The 22,675-nt window shown below is 41.2% G+C and overlaps 1 protein-coding gene across 3 annotated transcripts in view; it reads left to right on the top strand.

Annotated features, from left to right (window-relative positions):
- The window catches only part of stxbp5a (syntaxin binding protein 5a (tomosyn)), a 149,210-nt gene that overhangs the window by 81,785 nt on the left and 44,750 nt on the right, over positions 1–22,675 (top strand). For all 3 annotated transcript variants that reach the window (XM_084737293.1, XM_084737294.1, XM_084737295.1), the window contains exons 6-7: positions 7,433–7,496; positions 9,645–9,728. In XM_084737293.1, coding sequence (XP_084593419.1) covers positions 7,433–7,496; positions 9,645–9,728 — 148 coding nt within the window. The remainder of the gene's footprint in view (positions 1–7,432; positions 7,497–9,644; positions 9,729–22,675) is intronic.

The following is a 22,675-nucleotide window of genomic DNA, read 5'->3' on the forward strand; positions in this document are numbered from 1 at the left end:
TTTCCAATGTCACCTTGAGCTCTGAGCAACTGTATTGGGCATTTACAGTTGTAAAGATATTTAATGGACCAAATGAAGTGTTGTTGCATTTCAAGGTATCAAAGTATCATTATACAACAAAAGATTGCAGAACAAAAAGAGGGTTTTAGTCCCCTCATGCCACACACGTGGAGATGATTAAAGTCAGAATAAAAAACAGAAAAATAAGGCCATGGAATTTAAACTATGTGTTATTCTTCAAATCCAAATCCCACACTTCTTTTTTCCACTGCCTGTGAGCGTATTTCTGTCACTGGTGATATGATGTAAAGTAATAAAGCCAAATAAATAACAGAATAAAACAAAAGTGCAGCAAAAAATTTGTAGGAGCTACCGGCAGCAGCATCTGTATGCACTGCTGTTATCACTCTCAACGCTGCAGACCTGAATTTCAAACCAAGTAGGAATCATCTGGTATCGTGTCAGTTTTGTTATGACTGTCACACCTCCTGGGCCATAACAACACAGGAAACACACATGGAAATACAGACAGATTCAGGAAGTTTATTTATGGGGCACCCCTGTGGCTCAGTTGGTGGAGCGTGCGCCCCATGTGCAGCGGCTGTGCAGCGGCTGCCGGTTCGGCTCCCACCTGCGGCCCATTTGCCGCATGTCGTCCCCTCCCTCTCTACCCCCTTTTCCTGTCATGTCTTCAGCTGTCCTTATCAAATAAAGGCAAAAAAAAATCATCTATAAATGAAAAGGTATTTTGTAAAGAGAAAATAAACTGTTACATTAGTAGTGTGAATTTGGATGTGCGTGTATAATGAAGAAAAACGTGTCGTGTGAGGTAAAAATAAAATAAAAACCATCCAAAAGCAAAAGAGGCCGCAGGTGCTTGAAAGAAAAAGAAGCACAGTGGAAGTTCGGGCTTGTCTGGCTCCTTAAGGACAACATACTGTACGTAAATACAGTAACCATTACATTGCACACACACTCCAGCAGCCCGGGCAGTGGCCGTCACATTACCTAAATATAGTGCCATTGAAAGCTTCATCAAAGTTTTTATTTTTAAAGCCCTGCCTGCTACACCTCTGTTCTATTGTGATTGCTGTAATGAGGCTAGGACATGGTGTGTGCCGGGGTCATCATCCCTCGGGCCCTGCTATTTGGAGACAAGCTGCAGTAGCTGTGCCAGTTGCCCTGGCCCAGTGCTCCCTGTGTTTGTATGACTCACACCGCTGTTCCCAAGCTACTGTACTGGAAAGACTATTAGACAAACACATATTCTACAGTACATGACCAACTGCATGGCAGTGTAGTTCAGTCAATGCTATAGGCATTAAGGGCATTGCAATAAGGCCACATTTGAATCTGTGTTTGTTTACATGAATAATTTGTTTGTATGTATGCACTGCATACTCAGGAATGTTTATGTATTTGTACCTGGCAGCGTCTGTAGATGTGTTTTGATTTGATTCAGTTAGATGGTCACTGGGTACAGAGCGCCGGGGAAAAGTGGGTATAGGAGTGGTAAAATGTTAACAGCTTAGTATGACACATAGTTCACGTGAAACACGTTTGCCCGAGGCCTCTTCTGTTCCGTCCTCTTTTATTTCTCTCCCACTCTCCCACTCAGGACCCTGAAGCTACAGTATTGTAAATACTTGGTTGAATTTTCCATGCCTCTACATATGTTGCTCAGTGTTTTAATGCACGTGTCAGATCCTCAGCTGGTTCCACATTGTCATCACAGCCTTCAGCGTACATAAAACCATTTACAGTGGTTCCAAGAGCTCAGCCTACAGGTGTAGGCTCCGTACAGTCACACTTTTCTCAGGGGCCACAGCCTTCCAGGACCACATGCACCATGACTTGGAAACAGTACAAATCACTGTCATGATTCAAATTTTCTTTAGTATAGTACAAAGATTTCTAGTCACTTACTATGTAGTTTGCTTGTCAGTAAGCAATAGAGGTCTCATGATTCAACAAACTCATGAACTCAATTTCAATTTTAAGGCAGATTGTTCTTTAAAAAGATATGTGTGATACAACAGGGTTAAGTTATGCTGTGTCGTCTTTAAAGTGTTGTTTAAAGACGAAAGGAGTGGAGAAAAAAAATATATTGGAAGAACTGCAGATTCTGCCTTTTTGATTTGATTATTTAAATTGAAAGCTCATTTCAATCAATTTCTGATTTAATTTTGAAATTATGACACCCCTGGTGACCATACACTACGACTGAGGGCGTGGAGTTAGAGAGGATATGTGCTGCTAAGCCTTTATCCTGACTGAGAATCCAAAGACACACCATGGTAGCAACTTATAAAGCTTCCTTAACTATAATTTACAAACAAAATTTAGCGTCATGCTGCATTGAAGAAGGCTTGGAACTAATGATTGAGACCATGAACTCATTCAGAAACTGTTTACTGAACTAATAAATCAAGTTGGAAGTAGGGTCATTTTCTCATAGACTTCTATACAATCAGACTTCATTTTGCAACCAGTGGAGTCACGCCCTGCTGGTCATTGGAAAGAAAGCAGGTTAAAGGCACGTCTGCATTGGCGCCACTTCTCAGACACAGAAGCTCGGCCCATATTTATACACTGAAAAATGAGAATTAAGTCAGATGTACTTACTATTCTGATGGCTGATCTGATTTACAGTAACTTAAGTGTGTTACTTCAGTTTGTTAAATATCATTAGTATAACTGCTCATGTTAGCATGACTTAATGTAAGCCTGATGACAGCTGGCTTGCTTCAGTTTACTAAAACTAAAACAATGCAATTTAACCTTTTCAGGTGAACTGTTTTATATATAATGCAATACATTATTTGATCACAAAATATAATTTAGTTTGCTTTAGAATTACCTTTTTTTTTCCAAGTAACCAAGAGCAAATGGTGTCTCAACTGCAGGTGGAAAAATCCGGATAAGATGTGTAAGATGGGGTGTTTTGGTCAATTTGAGGATTTGACATTGAAATTTCGTTCATCCATGAACAGAAAACCTCTTCATGTACACACTGAAATCAGGGAGATCAGTACAGCAGTTTCATCTGAAACACATTTATTATGCTGAAATAGTCATACGTATCAATTATGTAACAATTACAAATTAGCCCCAATATATAACCTTTACATAAGCTCCTATGCATTAACACAGATACACATGCACAGTCTACTGAGGGGACACGAGGGCACATACGGTATGGGCGTACCATACTGCAAACGGGGCTGCTCACTCGAGCTATGTTGCCGCGGAGACACTGTCATGGTGACTGCGCCTGTGCTGCCTCAGAGTGTCACCCGTGGTGACACCAGATGTTCAGGACTTCACTGTGCATGTGTGAGTCAGCGTACATGTGTGCCTGTGCATATAGTTAAGCCCTCGAATAGGTATGCTGAGCTTTCATTCATATATGCACCATCTTTTAAATTCACACATTTTTGTTTATTGTGTGTGTGTGTGTATGTGGGTGTGCCTGCAGATTCAATGAGGTGTTACCATTCCTATTGCTTACACAAGCTCCCTGCGTCATCAACACACCCACTGACAGTTGCTTTATGGTGCGAGTGTGTGCTCGCAACAAATACATACAGTAATGGTCCATTTTCCTTAATGTAGTGAAGGCATCACCGGGTGAGATGAATATCTGCTGTACAAAGAAGGAATTGGTGCAATAAAGGTTTATAACAGATGACTGGTTGAACTGGAGGTGCCAGGATGCGAAGATTTTCGAGATTTTATGATGTACTGAACAAGCGTTATATTTGCCATGGGGCAATTAGTTGAACTTGAGTAGTTGTACAGTGCAGCGAGTGTGTGTGTGTGTGTGTGTGTGTGACATGAAAGACCTTGAATCAGTAGCTGAATGTGATGCCCATAACTGTGAATGATGCTATGAGAATAATGGCACGCTCAAAGCCAAACAAGCGTACATAGAAACAAACACGGCTGCATGCACACTGAGTGAACATGTAAAAGCTATCACACACACACACACCCAAATGTTCTTGTCCCTGAAGGTCTTTTTTACTCTGTATGCAAAACGCAGAGTCATTAGCAGAACGCAGGCAGGAGTGTGTGGTTACGGGAGCGTGTTGAAGTAGTTAAGCAGGCGTGTGTGTGTGTGTGTGTGTGTGTTTGTGTGGGTGGGTTTGTGTGTTTGTGGCAGAGTATGGATGATTTTTGGGAGCCTGTCTGTGCTCTGCCCATCCTGCCTCTGTTGCCATGGTGATTGCTTTATCTCCAAACCTGAGCGTGTATTTGTGGACTTTGTGAATGTGTTCATGTCAGATTTATTTACCATAGAACAACAGGTTTTTAACAAAACAGATTTGTTACGGAGACTCGCAGGGGAGCGTGGAGAACATTACGCATTAAAATCCAGAAACAAGAGGAAATAAACCACGTGGGACGGGAGGGCGAAGCTTTTATGCCGTACAAGTTGCATTTTGTAATTTGGCAAGAGGGTAATTGTTTGTTGCTGGATGTAGGTTTTACAGACGGGGTGGGTGTTAAGATGTGTCTTAATTGTGCTGACATGCAAATGTGTGTGTGCGTGCTGCTGTGGACGGCTGTTAGCTGAGAGACAGGCAGTGAAGGGGGATTAGATAAATCAACAGCTCCAGCTGCAGCAGAGCTTAGGTAATAAGGCTCCAGCACAAACAGGCTAAATATAGAGACAACTGACTGACTGCCTGCCTGCCCACTAACTGCTACCTTCTAATAGACACACACTGACACACACATTGCTTTACATGCTCCCCTTCTTTGACCCTTTGCGTACAGGCATACAGTACTGTATACACATGCAGACATGCTGGGCTAAATTTTAGAAACAGCGTTTACATCAGTCGTTCTGACGTTTTTGTTCACAGACTTTTATTTTGAAATTATATTTTAAAAAGTACATGCTTGTTTACTTCCTTCCTCTTGCTCCACTGTCTGCTTTGTCCCAGACTAGTCACAGACAACATGCTGTCGGCTCATATAGCACCGTAACTCGATTCTCTCTCTGTATTTCGTGATGTTGCTCTGCCTTGTCAATGTTAAGTGTATTTATTGGACTGCTATGATGTCTGTAAAGACTCATTCCAGTAATTAGCCTGTGGAAATTTGCCTTGCCCAGTGATAAGCTAAGTAATGCAGGGCAAACTAGCCCTGTTCCAGCAATGTTCCATCAATCACCAACTCTGGTTTGGTTGAAATAAACCCTTAATTAACTGTGGGAAGGAGCACAGAACCTGCAGGGAAGGTGCCGCCGCACAGCAGCTACAGCGCTGTTGTGGCTCCACGATGTGCTGGGATTTTATAACTGAACTGTAGGTGGATACACACTTTTAATTTCTCTGACTGTGGGAAAATGTGTTTTCACATCACAGATGTCAAAAAAAGGCATAAAAACAGTCACGTAGGCTGATATAGAGATTTAGAGTGGTGCACTAAACCGAAAAAAAAGACCAAATCTGATTTGACTGAGAAAATTCTGAGTCAGGTGCAGCTCTAATGTGAATGTTGTTCATTATTCAAGTAAATGGGGTGAACGTTGGATACAACTGCATACTCTTGACAAACAGTAAGTACAATTCAGCAGTATGTGTGAATTGCAATGTATTTCTTGCAGCCATCCTGTGCTGTTTACAGGATGTAAACAGGTGTAGCTTATTAACGTTGCAATAAAGACATGCAGACATTTTCATTGGAACTACTTAGTAGATGTCCATTATCAGGAATTAATGGTCTCTGTGCAGCCAATCAGAGTACTCACCTAGACCACAGACATTTTTAAACTTAATTATCATCAGCATCTTCCATCCTTCACTGTAAGATCTCAATCTCCCGGCTCTGCCAAGATGTGGGCCAAAACAAGTTTTTTTTTTCCCTGCCTCTTTTGGTTGCAGCTCCTTCTTCCTCTTCTCCTTGTCAGCCATCAGTGCCCTTGCTCCCTTGTACTGGGGTTATGTTTCAGGCTCTAACAGTCACTGTTGTTCAGCTGTGACCTTCCCTGGCACTCCTCAGCCCACATCGTCTCTGTAAGGCAGGGCAGGTTAGGTAAATTCTGCGGCCACGTGGCGCACGCAGAGAGGAGGTTTGACATAAGGCTGTCTAGAGGGTAAAGCACAGACAGGAGCGGGAGCGGAGGGGGCAGCCGAGCATTTTGTGCTGTCATCTCGGCTGACATGCAAATGGACATGCATGCACGCACATACACATAGCCATTGGGGACTGTTGCCTGGACTGACAGAGCCATCCATCACAACCTTAAGTGAGCTTATGTCTTTAGAACAGCCTTTTAGAGCCTTGGAGTGACGGGCAGCTCTGTCCTCCCTAGCGGACCTCTTCCACAGGTTCAAAGACACTCGCTTTCCCCCCTCCATACATCACTATGACCTATACGTCTTGTAGCCCTGTTGGCACAGGACTAGTAGTACCCAGGGACCTTTAGTAATTTGTATTAATTGACCCTTCCTAAGTCCTTTTCGCTCTGTGCACCAATAACAGTTAACCAAGCTTGGTACCCAGTAGACAGATGAAGAAGGCCATATTTGTCTTAGGTTGCCCCCTTGACCCAGTGGAGATGATGGGAGGAGGGAGAATAATGGCTGAGATATCATCCATAATGGAAAACATGTCCCACTATCATGCGGGACACTGGGTAGCTCCTTCAGTGACAGGCTACTGCACCTAGAGTGTGTAAAGGAGACCGCTATGTTACCTAATGTCATCAAAAATACTTGCTAATTGGCTAGCTATCCACTGATCATATTAGTTAGCCAGTTAGCTAGTGTTTTGCTAACATGAACTAATATTAGATATTTCTTTCTTGCTGGTTCTGGCTCCTGCCAACCTGCAGCTGACTCAGCTGTAGCTATATGGCTGTCTGAGCCAACTAGCTACACCCAGCTACAGTTGTGTGATTAGCCAACCTTAGCAATAAGTACAGTAGCTAACTGCTATCTGTCCATGAGGTAACTCTGAAAACCACCCTGGTGCTGTGTTCTGTCATTCAGCTGGCCTTATAACATTTAATGACATCTTTATGTGAAGTCCAAATAGTACCACTTTACTTAAAGTCAACGGTCAGTGTCATAACAGTTTTATGCACACCCCTACCAGTTAAGTGCAAATGTGTATTTATGCTTGTAATGTATGTAGAAAGTAAGCAAAACAACTCTAAACTTTATTATTAGTGTGGCTGCCGAAGAACAGATTCTAATATCAGTAAATTCGAGGAAAATACAGACTTTGCTTATCCGGTGTGAATGTTCTGCTCTAAACACAGACGTGGGGGAGTAATTTCTAAAGCACGAGGTCCCCTGGTAATACTAGTCCTGTGCGAATAAGGCTTTAGGCGTTGTTTTGATGTCTGAGTACTGCATCACAGCTTAAAGAGGAAAACACTCCCTGTATGTCTCTCTCTCTTTGTCTCTCTCACAAGGTCCTCCAAGGCCCACCCTGGACCAGTTGTCCACATAAGTGACAACCCCATGGACGAGGGAAAGGTAAAGGACATCATCTTTTCTCCGCGCACACATGCAAACATACACACACTCAAAATAATGTGTTCCTACTTTGGTGAGAATAAACAACCAAGATTGTGGTTGTTTTTTTAGTGTTATGTCTTTTTATGATTCAGCGATTCCATCAGCAGGTGTAAACAAAATGCATGATTGAAATTCCTCCACTGACAGACATTTAGATCCACTTTAAACTTGAAAGCTTTACTTAATAAAAATGGTAGTAAAATAGTCTGATCAGCCTGAACTACGGCAAAGAATCTCAGATTATTATCAGTATCTATCACTCACAACTGCTTGCACTGAAGGTCTCAGGTCTCATTACAAACCACTTTCCCTAACCTATTTAAACAGAGCATGCTTTGCAAATGCAATTCACAAATAAAACTTTTTCTTGAATAGAGCCTCGTTAGCTGCGTTTCCATCAACAAATTTTTATGCACATTTTAAAGTATCACATTAAAAAAGTTTGAGGAAATGCCGACTTACTCAAATTCACAAAAAGTTTTTATGCATGCTAGAGGTGTTTTTTTTTTTGCCCAGTCACAGGCAGAGAGTTAATGTGCTTAATAGGAATTAAAAACACTTTTTCTGAATAAGTGCTGATGTAGCAAACATTTATCTCACATAACTGGTCAGCTGTTTCTGCTCTGACTCCTTATCGCTCCCGTGGCTCTATAAAACGATCACTTCACAGAAAATGAATGTAGCCCTCCTCACATTAATATATGAAACAAACAGAAATCATATTTCCATCGTATTTCAACTAGGACTGCGACAGTGAACACAATGCTGCGGTCGTGTGATGCCCTACCACAGGGTTTAGCTCATTACTGTCATCACCTCAGATTTTATTTTGAGGGGTCAATCTGATTTTGAGATCAGCACATTGATCTATTCATATACCTGAGGATCAGCGCTGTCACACACACATCAGAAACACAGCCTCTGATTGGTCAACGGACTTAACCCACGGCATCTTGGGATTGCCAGTGGACAGCCAACAACATGCTAACTGTTTTCACGACAGAAAGTGGACAAATATCTAGCTGCAGAAGAGATTTAGTGTTGGATTTATCATCATGGACTCCAAAAAAGATGCTGCAGTTCAAGGCTGCTTTATAAAGATTCTGATGGGGGATACGATCACACCAGCGCCAACATTTTAGAGGTACAATGCTAGTTTTAGCATTAGTCTAATGCCAGCTTTCCTGTTCATCTTACTTTGGAGTTAACCCGTCACTTTTTCAGCAGTTAGGAAATAACAGACAAGACTTTTCTTGGTGTTGAGAAGCTGCAGTGTTTATTAACTGACACCATTTGAGATTCGACTAGCGCTTTTAATTGCGTCATCTTGTTGTGCCATGGGTGGATGGATCACATCTAGAAGTGGGCATTTGATTGGCGAAACTCTCACAAGATTTGTGCTCACTTTTTCTTCATGTTGTACATTGTACAAATTAATTTTATTCTATAATGTGACAATGCCGTGGTTAAAATCTGCCTTGGTTTAATGACAAGAAACACTTGATTAGAGTTAAATAAAGCTCATGGTTTGGGTTAAAATTATTTTGCAAGATCTTTTGCAGGTATATTGGTTTTCTGACTGGATAATCAGCACCATTTACTGCTTATCTCAATGAACCAGCTCTTATTAATTGCATAATGGTGGCTGGTGGGTGGAAATAAGGATTTGTTCTCATTTTGTTTTGCTAGTTTACTTGAAATTTATTAAAAGTTACGATACATTTGAGTGGAACCACATCTGCTGTCCAAACACACATAATGTAGAGCTTTGTAGGGTTATTTTCATTGCACAGTTAAAATATGCCTCATTATTTCCAGACTCGGCTTTGTTTCTTTAAATAAGTCTTCAGAATCCAAGAGAAAAACCTTATGTTCTTTATGTTCTAAAAAAATCTTTTTGCATCTTCTGTTCTCATCTCTTGTGACCAGGGTGGGCAGATTTCCTCCTCGGCCCCTGAAGTCTGCTTATACCTGACATCCTTTCATGCTGTGTGTGAATGTCAAATGTATTACTTCTTTCTCCAGCCATCATGGGGTCTATTCTATCTCCTCTCTGTCATCTCTCCTACCTATCTCACTGACTGCCTGTCGCTCTTCCCTCTCCAGCTTATAATTGGATTTGAGTCTGGGATCGTGGTCCTGTGGGATCTGAAATCAAAGAAGGCCGACTATCGCTACACTTACGATGAGGTAGGCAAAACTCCCCCTATTTCCTTTTCTTCTCTAACAGATTTCAGTCATTCCTCCCACTTCTGATCTACAGAGCATCTTTTAATACAGAAACTGGGAATTAAATTACGTATTCATGAACTGAACTGTGTACAGTTGTGTAGATGCGAGTGTGTGAGTTCATTCCTAGAACAAACCTTGGATTTTGAGATAGTTTACTACAGCTGACGAGGCTTGTGAGTTGAGAATGTGCGCACAGAGACACACCTCACGGTGTTGATGTGCTTATGATGGCACAGTATGCAAAGAGAGTGCTGACTGGGACAGAAGAGGACTTTCTACGTCCTGTTTCATCTCAGTTGGAAAGAGGGGAGCGGGTCTGTCTGCATAAGAAATAGCAGCTCTGATGTGCTGTTTACTGAAGATGAAGTTGGGTTTGCCAGAGAGTTTTTCAGCCAACTCTTGCTGGACTCACTAACTGGATTTGTGCTGTCCAGCTACAAGAAAATCGAAGACGCTCATCAAAGTAATTTCTCAAAGGAAAGGACATTTTTGGTGAAACTCATGTATGCTTTCTTGCAGAGAGCAAGCTCAAAAAAAAAAATCTACGGAGACTGGAAAAGGGTAGAAACAGCTAGGCTGTCTCTGGTAACTAAATCTAGAGGATATCTCTCTGACTAGTGCTGCAGTCACAGCTGAAGGGAAGATGTTATTCACAGGAGCCGTGCCATTTACAAAGAAGAACAGTTAGTGAGATGTATGTTTTAACAGTGTCATAATTTATACAGTAGAGTGCCATGTGTTCATGTCTCCGGAGTGAGGCTGCAGGACTGCACTGTGATCACACTTGCATATTACAGCTGTAAAAAACAAGGGGCAACATTTTGCTAAAGGTCCACCTTTTTAAAGCTCTGAGTCATGTGGCTTTATTGGCTTCCCCAGAGGCAAGTGTGTGTGTGTGTATGTGTGTGTGTGTGTGCCTATAAATAAAAAGACACAACAATAAAAAAACAAAAAAACAGACAGTGCTTTGATTCCCTCTGGACCTGGCATGTGTCATGTGATTGGTTTGTATGTAAAATACTGTTTCTGCTTATGTAGATGCCAAATTTGGACTGTTTTTATGATCTATCATAGATGTGATATAATATGTGACAGTCAGTTTACATACGTTTATATTCACTCTGTGGCAGGGTTGCACCAACAATTTTTAAAACCAATTATATCACGGTTTAACTTTAAATTATGTCGCACCAAACTTTAAAACCATCTTAAAATTAAGAAAGCATTTCTCTTTAAACAGTTTAGGTTTTACTCGTAATCCGGATTCAATTTAATTCAGTTGCACGAAAGTTTTAAAGAGTGAACTGTAAACCTACACTTGAGGAAGTTTTATTTTTAAATGGCTGCCATGATTGAGCAAAATAATCATTAAGGAACTGCCTCAACGCAGTTTTATGATACGCCTCTTCTTCCTTTCACCCCAGTTAACCCAGTAAAGCAGTCTGCCAGTTGCCCCTACTATGTTGTTGTCCATTTTTAATCTTTTATTATTTGGCCATTTTAACTCCATTAACAACAATTTTTTTTCTCAAGGTGGAGAAATTAGAGCTTCTCTGCTGAGTCGTCATGAGTGGGCTAACTAGGCTAACTAACTTTTTAGCTAGATAGCAAACAATTTAATGTTTTCTTAACTTTTTAGTTAGCTAGCAGGCAATGTAACACGTTAAAGTTTATATCACTAAACTGAGACAAGTTTTTAACTGTACATCAGAGCCCTGCTTAATTTTAAATCTGGATTACCTAATTTTTAGTTTTGCTAAACTCTTATTAGAAGTAACCTTAAATTAAAGTTGTCGTTGCAGTCCAGTCCATGTGTTTCTGCTCGATCTGAGCACAGTCTGACCCTCCACAGTTCATGATCCGGATTCTCACCGGGAACTGAATATGACTGTGAACAGGAGATCTCATTCATAAACTTGTCATTGAGGTTTAAGCCGACTGAATGGATGTGGGCACACGCCAGCACACGGTCAACGCGTACATGGTCATACAGTGGTGTCCGTAGCACTTAAGGCACGGAGCCAAACCGGCTGTTTAAGATAATGAGATTAGTGTAACGCTCACGCTGGTGCTCACCTCATTGGCAGCGCTGTGGTGCTGTAAGCACGCTGAGATAACAAGAGTCACCGAGGACTGCATAGACACAAAAATGCGAGTGGATTTTGTATGTTCAGTATGTACGGATCTCTCTCCCTCAGTCTTTGCCTTTGCTCTGTCTCCCACTCTCAGATAAGCTAATATCCTCCCACTCCTCCGAGGGCATTACAGTCTCTAGTATTGAATCTCCCAAGGGAGCTCATCTCTTCTCTCCAAACCCCTACAGTTACACCTCTCAGGAGACTGGGGGCTGAGTGCGAGGGAGATGTTTGGGGGGGTGGGTGCTACTGCTCCTCATTTCGCTCACTATGATTACCACCATCGAAGCGAAAGAGCCTGCAACACACGACGTTTTCCTCTCTTTTGGAATGTCTTTGGGTTATCCTCCCAGCTCATACTAATCCAAATGGTTTAATTTGACCCCAGATGAGCCTTCGAGAGCATCCTTGTTCTGTTGCGCTGCATCACGAGTGAAATGTGGTTAAGATTGTGCCATGACTTCTCTAATAGTACTGTTGTGGACAGAGCTGTAGCTAACACTACATGGACTGAAAAGCAAGTGCTCTAGGAAACATAGCAGGGCTTTGGGATGGAAGGGGTGGGTGGTATGGACAAAATGAATATGATCTTGATATCAGTGTGTTATGATATTCACTTTAATGCAGAATTTTCCCAAAAAATAAACAATTTATACACTTTATACATTAACTTAATCCCCTTAAATTATCACTTATGCCACACTAGAAATGTGAGGTGGTGTGTGTATCTGCAGAGATCCTGCCTCCTGCCTGTATTTTCTTAATTTGTTATATTTTGCTGTGTTCAGGACATTTCCAGGCTTCAGCCTGGGCTGCACAGTCCTGCTCTACTGTGCTGTGATTGGTTACAACTACTGTGCTCTGATTGGACCATGAGCGCAAGTGTGGACTGGCAGTTGGGATAAGTTTAGCAAGGAGGTTGGAAGGTTTTAATGGATAAAAGCAGGACTCTAAGCGAGGAGACGGGCCTTTGTGCCCCACATAAAACTAAATGTCACTGTTAACGTATTTTTAGACTTAGTTGACTTATTATTTTCAGTTTTTAAAAACCTATTTTCAGTTTTCATCAGCACTTTGGTTAGGTTTAGGCACAAAAACTACTTGGGTAGGTTTACAAAAATATTATGTTTTATGGCTAAACGACCTCATTTCACAACATTACAAAGGCTCTCTGGCAATCACATGGACACAGTGTCACAAGATTGCCAATCACAGCTCAGAAGTAGTAGCCAATTAAAGCACAGTTGGGTGCAACTAGGTGAAACAGTCTTGCCAAAAAAAAAGAAAGGAAAACCCCGCTGTGTGGATTTTGTTAAAATGTGCTGAAAATTAATTCTCTAGATGAAGTGAAATGGCATCAGGTCTTTTACGATGTCACTGTTTTTGATGACGCAAAACAAACCCATGTTGCGCGCTGTGTCTGCTTTGGTGGGGGATGGTATTTACCTGAAGGTTTTCTAAACATGGCTCTCAAACACAGTTTTAATGGTAATTAAAATTTGAAAAGGCGAAAATAATCATCAGGACTTTTATCGTGAAATGTGAAACTAATGACCCCCAGTCCCCAGCTGACGCAGTGATCAGGTTTTGAGGTCCAACGGGTACATCGCTGTCTCCGTTTCTTTCCTCTGCTTTCTGTCTGTGAAAGTTACAAAAAGAGATTAACACACACACACACACACACACACACACACACACACACACACACACACACACACACACACACATACAGGTAGAGCAGACTGAGGATTGTTTTGGTGATCCGGCATTGTGCAGAGGTGTGGGCGTGTTTGTTTGTGCTTTAGAACGTAGCCACTAAAAAACAATAACAGAATAACATCTCATTTCTCTGATTCACTGCTTTGTTCTCACTAAAAGATGAGAATATTCTCAAGGGAAATCTCATGCTGAACATATTGATCAGCTTGATATTGGTGCGCAAAAGCTTTAGTATGCTGTCTTAATTGGGAATGATGACAGAGACAGTGATGGCCAAACTAAATGTCCAAAATAACAATGGACAAGTTGATGTAAAGATATAGATGTTTTTCTGCTATTTAACATAGATATAATTACATATAATTATCATTCATTATAAGCAAATTATTGCATTGATTTGCTGGTAAGCAGTCATTCGTTTACATCACAAATGTGTGCAAACTCCATCTTTTTATAGCTTCAGCGAACAATACTGGAGGGTGAAATAACTTTTTACAGCTATCAAATCCATTGTGAGCTATACTCACCCTGCTGTGCACTCCTCTTCCTGCTGTGTGCCTCCATTCAAACACTATTTGCCTAGAAGCTCGCTGCCAAGTATCAAAGTTGTCGACTGAAATGAACAAGGAAGCTTTTCCTTTTCTTCTTTTAAACAGCAGACTAAGCCAGCGGACCATGCAACGACGGATTCAGACTTTGGAATAGTCTTAAAGACTTTTTTTTTTCTAGTTTTGATGGAAATTTGTGGATGTTTAAACAAATGAAAAGCGGTCTACAGTCTAGGATTTCAAAGGATACAGATAAATGGGTTTTATGAATAATGTTGGCTCCTGTACTCCTGGCACCTTTTTAATGATTCTTGCAAACTTTCTCACACAGACATCAGCAAGTCGGGTGCACATGAGGGAAATCATGAAATTCTTTTGACTCAAATGAAGGCAGCTTATGTTACTTATGGATGCTGTCAAACTTCAGAGATGTCAGCAGATCGGGGAACTTAACCTGGCTCCCAGACAACAGTGAAGTTTCATTAGAGTTGAGATCAACAGCTAAGGCGATAAAACTTTTGTTTTTACAAGCTCTCAAAGAGCTGAGATGGCACGACTTCCACACTGTGTCTTTCAGTGGATTGTGGGTTATTAGCTGTGGATCAGCAGTATGGGTTTCCAGTGAGTGCGAGCCGGAGAGCATCCGTCACCCCGACCCTGCTCCGCTCTGCTCCGTCTGACTCAACACCTCGGTCAGAGTCTCGCCCTGCTGAATGTCTGATATCAAAGCCAGAATGGAGTCTCCGCTCCCCTCCTTCTATCTTGTTTGTCTCTTGCTCGCTCAGTGAATGCATGGATGATTTTTGTATTTTTGTGTCACACCTTCAAAAGGCCCATTATTCAAACTCACTAATTTATTCAGTCTGCTTATACAAGATGACGCCAACTTCCCACCCTTTTTTCTTCTATCACAACTCAATCTTGTGCATTCTTCATATTTCTACATTTGTCTAGAATGCCTGTCTGTGAAAAAAAGAAAACTCTTCATAATTTTTCTTTTTCTTTTTACAAAAGACTCTGTGCCTCATTGTTCTGGCCATGTTTTTTCCCTATCTCTTTTTTCTTTCTCTCTCTGCCAAATCGTGGAAAGGGACCAGCAGTTTGTGCCCAAAAGCCCAGTAACTCTGCAGAAATGGTTGGTTAACTCTGGTGTGACTGCGATAAAACCAAAAAAAAGTTTTTGTGCGCACATACAAGCGTGCACAAATGCAACCTACGACACAAAACACAAAAAAATGTTTGCTTCGATTTGCCTAGGAGCAAACCACAATTCTCAGAGCTATTATTTAAGGCCAACAATAATGAGAAGTGTGAACTTAATTCCCACAACCACTGAGCATTAATTACTTCATTTTCAAGCAGTACAAAAATGATTTAACTGCTTGGGCTGTATTAACATATTTAAACACCAGACTTTATACAGTAAACAACTATTTTTGAGTGTTGGATGCAGTTCGGTCAGACTTTTTTGTAAAGAACTTTTTAAATCTAGTTCCACATGAATGAGTTTGTCCATATAGGACAATGTGGACGTTGCCAGAAAGAGGTTCCTGAGGTACTGGTTTTGATGGACAGCTCAGATGACTCTATTTGATGTGTCCTTGTGCAGTAAATCCCTCCCATCTGGTTGTCCAAGAAGATTAAAAGCGAAAGCTACAAATTATTGACAAACTCTATCTGACACGAGTCTGGCTTCATTAGGAGGTATTTTCTTTCCCCCTAAGACCTGTTGAGAATACAGACAGATTACTTTACTATTCAAAGCTGATGGGTCATTTGGCAAGTCTGGCGCAATATCCATTAGTGGATAGGATATAATTCTTTACATGATGGTCAGTCTCTGTGGGGCTCTATCCATCAGGATGAACCGGATGTTACTCCTCATAATGCTAATGTTGTCGCAAGTTAAACAGCAGAAGGTGACTCCCACACACTGCTGTTTCGAGACATTTGTTGGTGAATTTATTTTCCTAATGGGATTCCAAACAAAAATAAAGATGTTGACAATCAGTTTCCAACCACACTGGTCCAACGCTTTGGTCCAGAGTGAAACAACTCAGCTGTTACTGGATGGACTGGTTGGCCTCTAGTGGATGAATCTTAACTTTTAACCATTTAGTTTTTGCCCATGGGACTCTAGCACTACGTAGAATATTCATGGACTGCTGATACTACTAGGAAGTTTGTTTTAACACAAATACAAAGGACAAACTAAAAAAATAAATATAATTTTAATTGTATGCAGTATTTAGAATATTTTTGCCACTTAAACTTAACCTTTTCATATAAGAACCCGCCGTTATAGAAGCCAAATATCGCTTTCTCCAAACCCATCGGACCACATAGGCAAAATCAGCAATTTTGCCTGGCAAAACACAGGAGTTGCTGGTCTAATGCTGCCTTGATCGATTAGTTTGTTTGTGTTATTGTTTGACTTAGGTATTGTAGAAGGTTAGTTTGGATTTACAGAGGTCAGCAGTGACACAAGCAAACGTAATAAATTGAGGCAGAGGTAGGCCAACAACTCCTGTGTTTGAAAAGGTGAAATTACTGTTTTTCCAAAGGAGTTTGGTTAAGCAAGAGGAAGGAATATTTGGCTTATATAGTACTGGTTCCACACTGGAAAAAAGCTGTCTTACAGCAAGGTGAAGCAGTGAAAATATTCTAAATATAGTGTATACAGGAATTTTTAGGGTCTTTTCTTCAAGTGGCTAAAATACGTGTTGCTGGTGATCCTGTGCACAGCAGTATTGCGTTAATTTAATTAACTTCTGTGCTGGTACTCCCGCTTGCTTCTCCGAACTCTGGGCGTGTCAGCCGCCATCTACTGCAGCAACTGTAGCTGTTCCAAAACAGAAAAGGTGACTTGTTCACCAGCTAACTGCTAAAGTCATCACCGCTTCCTACTTTCTCTCTGACAGTGCGAAGCCGCAACCTCCAGCTGTCTGAGAAAACTCTCCAATGAAGGGAGCAGGCAGGCGAGAATCCAACATGCATCCTTGTACTGCATTTAAAATGGCTTCACCACATGTTCCTAGCCTAACATGTCAAAAATGGAATGAAACTTGTGGCAAGTCTGAAGGGAAACACTACCTCAAATAAAAAAGGATTTTAAATCACAGTCAGTGGTGTTGGACTCAGTGGTCAATGACTGTCAAACTGCCGTCAATCAGATCAGCCACAGTTCATGGGGTTTTCTGCTGCGGTCCTCAGTCACATGCTGACTCTCTAAATTAGCGTTCAGTCACCAAAACTTCAAGAACCTCTGGTTTAGAGACCGATGTATGAGTCCAACTTGAAACAACATTTTTGCAACTTGCCAGGTACTAGTTCACAATATTTCCTCATTATGTTGACAGAAAACGTAATTTGGTCGGCATTACATTTCCCTCAAAACATATTTGCTGTTGCAAATTAGCTGTATATAAACAGACAGAAATTCAGACTAGCATTGTCATCCCTAGAGCCATGGCGAGAAATCTCTGAAAACTTCATTGCAAGGATCTAACAATCTCGAATTGTTTATTTGTAATTTAGGCGGATTTAAGAGTTAATGACTTTCGTGATCCCTGTGACTTTTCATTTAACACCCCCCAAAACTAAAGACCAAAGTCTCTGTTGTGCTTTGTGAGTAATAATAACATAGCACTTTTTTTTTGTGCTCCAATCATAACCGATGATGGTCCATCATCTTTTTTTAATATAGAAAAGGTCTTAATTGGTAAACAGAGGCTCATGGGGGCTCGTTTCTTTCAGGGCTTGTATAATAACCGCAGCACAAAAACAGAAACAGAATGGATTTCACGTTCCAATACAAGAAGGGATTGCTCTATGGAAATCACTGTTGACACACTTGCCCCCAAATGCTTGTTTTTTAGATTAAGCCTTTTTTTTGGTTGGATGTTTTCCTACTTGAGCTGAATTACCGTCGCTGTGAGAGCCCCTGTGTGTGTGTGTGTGTGTGTGTGTGTGTGTGTGTGTGTGTGTGTGTGTGTGTGTGTGTGTGTGTGTGTGTGTGTGGCACTTGAGGGCTAAGCTTGTCTCCATGTCCCAGTGTGACACGACTCTGGCAGAAGCTATTCTAATTAGGGCTGTGATATGCGTGTCTATGGGTATGTCTATTTTCCTTCACCGATCTCAATTTGCATGTTTGTTTTAATCTTTGCTGTGAATTTGTGTGTGAGTGTGTGTGTGTGTGTGTGTGTGTGTGTGTGTGTGTGTGTGTGTGTGCGTGTGTGTGTGTGTGTCTGTCTAGGTGTGGGGACACACTCACTCACATGTGTGACTCTAATAAGTGTTGACTGAATTCTCTCATCCCCCAAAGACCAATCTGTGAAAACTGACCTAATGTAATAAATCATGAAATTAGTCTTTTTAATTGGGATTGTTTGATATGATGAGTACCATGTGTTTCAATTACCCTCTCATTTTCCAATTAAGCACAGTGCATTGTTCCCTGTTGGGACTGTCACAGCGAACAATGCACCAATAGATTTATAGAATTCAGACTCTCACTGTCAGAGCATCTCTGAATGGGTGAATGAGCGCGTTTTCACATAAATGTGAAAAAAATGAGAGCATTGCATTAAATATCTGCAGATCACATCCTTTATATGGGCTGCAGTCAACACATCTTAGAGCCTCCTACACTGGTATTCAAACTCATAAAAGATATGGTTAAGATTTTTTGAAGTGGGGTTGTATGAGGTAGTCAGCGTAGATGGCAGAGGAGTAGCTGCATGGGAGCAAAGCAAAGCACTGCTGCAGACAGGGTCACCAGCAAAACATGCAAACCCCAATTCCAAAAAAGTTGGGATGTTGTATAAAATGTAAATAAAAACAGAATGCAATGATTTGCAACAACCTACCAACCTATAGTCAATTTAATACAGTCAATACACTCATTCTGAATTTGATGCCTGCAACATGTTCCAGAAAACCCACTGTGATACATCGCCTTTTATTTTAACAACTTTCAGTAAGAGTTTTGGAAGTGAGGAAGTAGTTGTTTAAGTTTTGAAGATGAAATTATTTCCCATTCTTGCTTGATATACGACATCAGGTGCTCAACAGTCTGGGGTCTCATATTTTATGCTTCATAATGCACCACACATTTTCAGTGGGTCTGGACTGCAGGCAGGTCAGTCTAGTACCTGAACGTTTTTACTTGTAACACCTGCAGAATGCGTCTTTCCATTTTCTTGCTACAATAAGCGTGGGTGTATCTTAAAAAAAAAATGTCATCTGGATGTCAGTGACTGCCTTTCAGCATCAGTGGTGTCTTCACAGACATAAAAGAGCACATTCTTTGCACACCTGCAGTTAGAGGCAATAGTAGACAAGCAACTTCCATGTTCTGCTAGGTAAAATGATGTTTTTGCCAAAAAAAAAAAAAAAGTTAAGTGAGAGAGAGAGAGATATGTGGCTGATATAACAGTGGTTTCTCTTTGGAAAAGGCTGCCTGACATCAAGCTGAATTGGTAAAAGTATTCTGAATACAGTGTACACTTAAACTGCCATTGCTTTTTTAGGTGGGGCTTTTTTTAAAGTGGCTAAAGTATGTTTTGCTGCAGACCCTGTCCACAGCAGTACCACTTTATCTTCACTTCACTTCGGTGCTTTTGCTCCTGCCTGCTTCTCCAAACTGTGGGTATGCCTACCATCATCTACTGTAGGTAATACACTGACTATAAATTAGTACCTCATACAACCCCACTTCAAAACACCTGAACTACCTCTTCATTGGCTCATCTTTAAAACTTGCATAAATATAATGGAACCTATCAGTCTCCTAGTGCCAACTCCTGGTGCCAGACCTCCAAGAATACGTTCTGTATGTCTAATTATAAGCACAACTTAAACAGTATATAGGATAATTGACTTTACTTCCAGTGTGTGGGATTTTACAGAATCGAAAATTATTTCACACTGCATTCAGCACACCTGCTGTAACCACCTGGCACTGCGCGCCGGTGAATCACTTCTGGCAGCAAATCATTGACAATCTGCATCCAGTCACTTCAGGACTCACATCCGCCATCAGCTTAGATAATACACCTAAAGCATTACTCATCGTGGCTCTAGTTATTTCCAAGAACCCAATCTTCATGCGCAGGAAATCAGGAAACTCCATAACCGAAGGAGGATTTTAGGTTTTACGTAGAACTTTAGTCATTTTTAGTTCATTTGTGGGAGTGAGAGGGAGTGACTCATCAACTATGTAACAAATGTGTGTGTGTGTGTGTGTGTGTGTGTGTGTGTGTGTGTGTGTGTGTGTGTGTGTTTGTACGTCTATGCAGCATGATGTCACATAACCATGGCTCTCGTCTCATCAGGCTCTCAGTGGCCTGGAGGAAATCCCATTGAAAAAAACTGGATAATAAGACCTTTCAAAAATCTCAAGGCTGTGTGTTCAAAAACACCCACCTCAGGAACCAAACTAGTTCTCTACAGTCTGACTTTATTGGTTTCACCTTCGTGAGTTCAAAGCTGCAGCAGGTAATATTATTTCATTGTAGTTTTGGTTGAAATGACTCATTTTTACCATTGCGTGTCACTGTCATTATTTAATGGACCATATTCACATGGATCATATTTTTCTCTGACGTCAAACCAAGGGTGGGAAGTTCAAATGCTGTAATAAAAATAGGGAATATGACAAATCGCTGTTATTTCATTGCTTCCTGATTGATCAGCAACTGAAAAAACAATGGATAGTGTTTTACTTACAGGCTTAAATAAATGTGTCCAAGACGTGCACTGATACTTCAAAACTTTCCTAATGTATCGTGTGACAGTTCAACCAGCAAACTTACCTGTCTCTGTTTCTGCATTTGGATAGTGGACCAAAAGTGGGTGTGGTTTATAGAAGATATCACGTTAAATCAGGCAAATGTTGTGTTTTCTAATCTGATATTCAGTTACAATGCAGTTGTTGTGCAGACATCAAGTCTGGTTTAATATTGGCATATAATTGACTATTAAATCAGGGAATGAGTCTTTGCCCCAAGTGAGGGAGTTCAAGTATCTCGGGGTCTTATTTTCAAGTGAGGGGACAGTGGAGCGTGAGATGGGCCAGAGAATCGGTGCAGCAGGAGCAGTATTGCATTCGTTTTACTGCAAAGCTCTCGATCTACTGGCCAATCTTTGTTCCTACTCTCAACTATGCTCATGAAGGTGGGTCATGACCGAAAGAACAAGATCGCGGATAAAAGCAGACGAAATGTGTTTTCATCATCATCATCATCATCAATCATCCACGAGGAACTCGGAGTAGAGCTGCTGCTCCTTTGCATAGAAAGGAGCCAGTTGAGGTGGTTCGGGCATCTCGTAAGGATGCCACCTGGTTGCCTCCCTATAGGAAGGTGTTCCAGGCACGTCCAGCTGGGAGGAGGCTACAGGGCAGACCGAGGACTAGGTGGACAGATTATATCTCCACCCTGGCCTGGGAACGCCTTGGGATCCCCCGTTCAGAGCTGGTTAATGTAACAGGGGAAAGGGATGTCTGGGGTCCCCTGCTGGAACTGTTACTTCAGCGACCTGATTTTGGATAAGTGGTTGAAGATGGATGGATGGATGACTATTAAATGTATTTACACATCCTCATTCTGTACTTTTAATCTCTCTCTCTCTTTTTATTTTTATTTCCCAAACTATTTGGATTCATGTGCATCCGTAGTACCAAACAGGACAGACATTAGTTTGCTAGTTAGTTAATGACAGTTGAAAACATTTCGCTTCAAGCCCAGCAAAATGCATGTGCATATTTGGTGCATCATTTGCTGGGAGGGGCTTAGCGGAGTGGTATAAGGCAGCAGAGGTACAGGCGGAAGGTTCTGCCTTTTCTAAGTTAAAATTGTTTACTGCAGCTTTAAGGCCTGGCCATGCAAGACAATGTAAAGGATTTTATACTTTGTCAGCATGCAATAGATAGGGTTCATTACCTGACAAAACACATGAATATGATACAATTTAGTCTGGGAAAGATACAATTACATTTGTTCTGGTGTCACATCGCACAAGCTCACATTGTTCACGGTGTTCCCCACACCGTCTAATTTAGCTGTTTTCTGAAAAACTCAGCACATTCAGTGAGGCTGACGTGCAGCACCGTTTGATTAATGACGCACCGAAGGCGAAATTGATATACACCTAAATAAATAGCAGCTTCAATTGGAAGAGATTGACTTAACCTGACCGTGTGCTCACATCGGCATTGACAGCGAGGTAATCATTCATTTTAGATGAACGATGTGAGACAAGGAGCAGCATTTGGGTGCCGAGGCGACAAGGAAAAGCCGTGGCAAGTTCACGCTTAAACAATAAGCGGAGCTTCAGTGAGAACTGCAGAATAGTGCGAGATGGAAAGAATACTGCCGCATTAAAAAAGAAAAAGACTATACCTAATACTAACCATCATGTCAGAGAATATGTCCAATCATTGTCTCTGAAAGAATATATTCCCTGACAAAGCACTCTGCGTATGGTGAGACATATTACTGAT

This window comes from Lutjanus erythropterus, chromosome 15 (genome assembly GCF_056507025.1).
Source record: "Lutjanus erythropterus isolate fLutEry1 chromosome 15, fLutEry1.hap2, whole genome shotgun sequence".
NCBI classification, from domain to species: Eukaryota; Metazoa; Chordata; class Actinopteri; order Lutjaniformes; family Lutjanidae; genus Lutjanus; species Lutjanus erythropterus.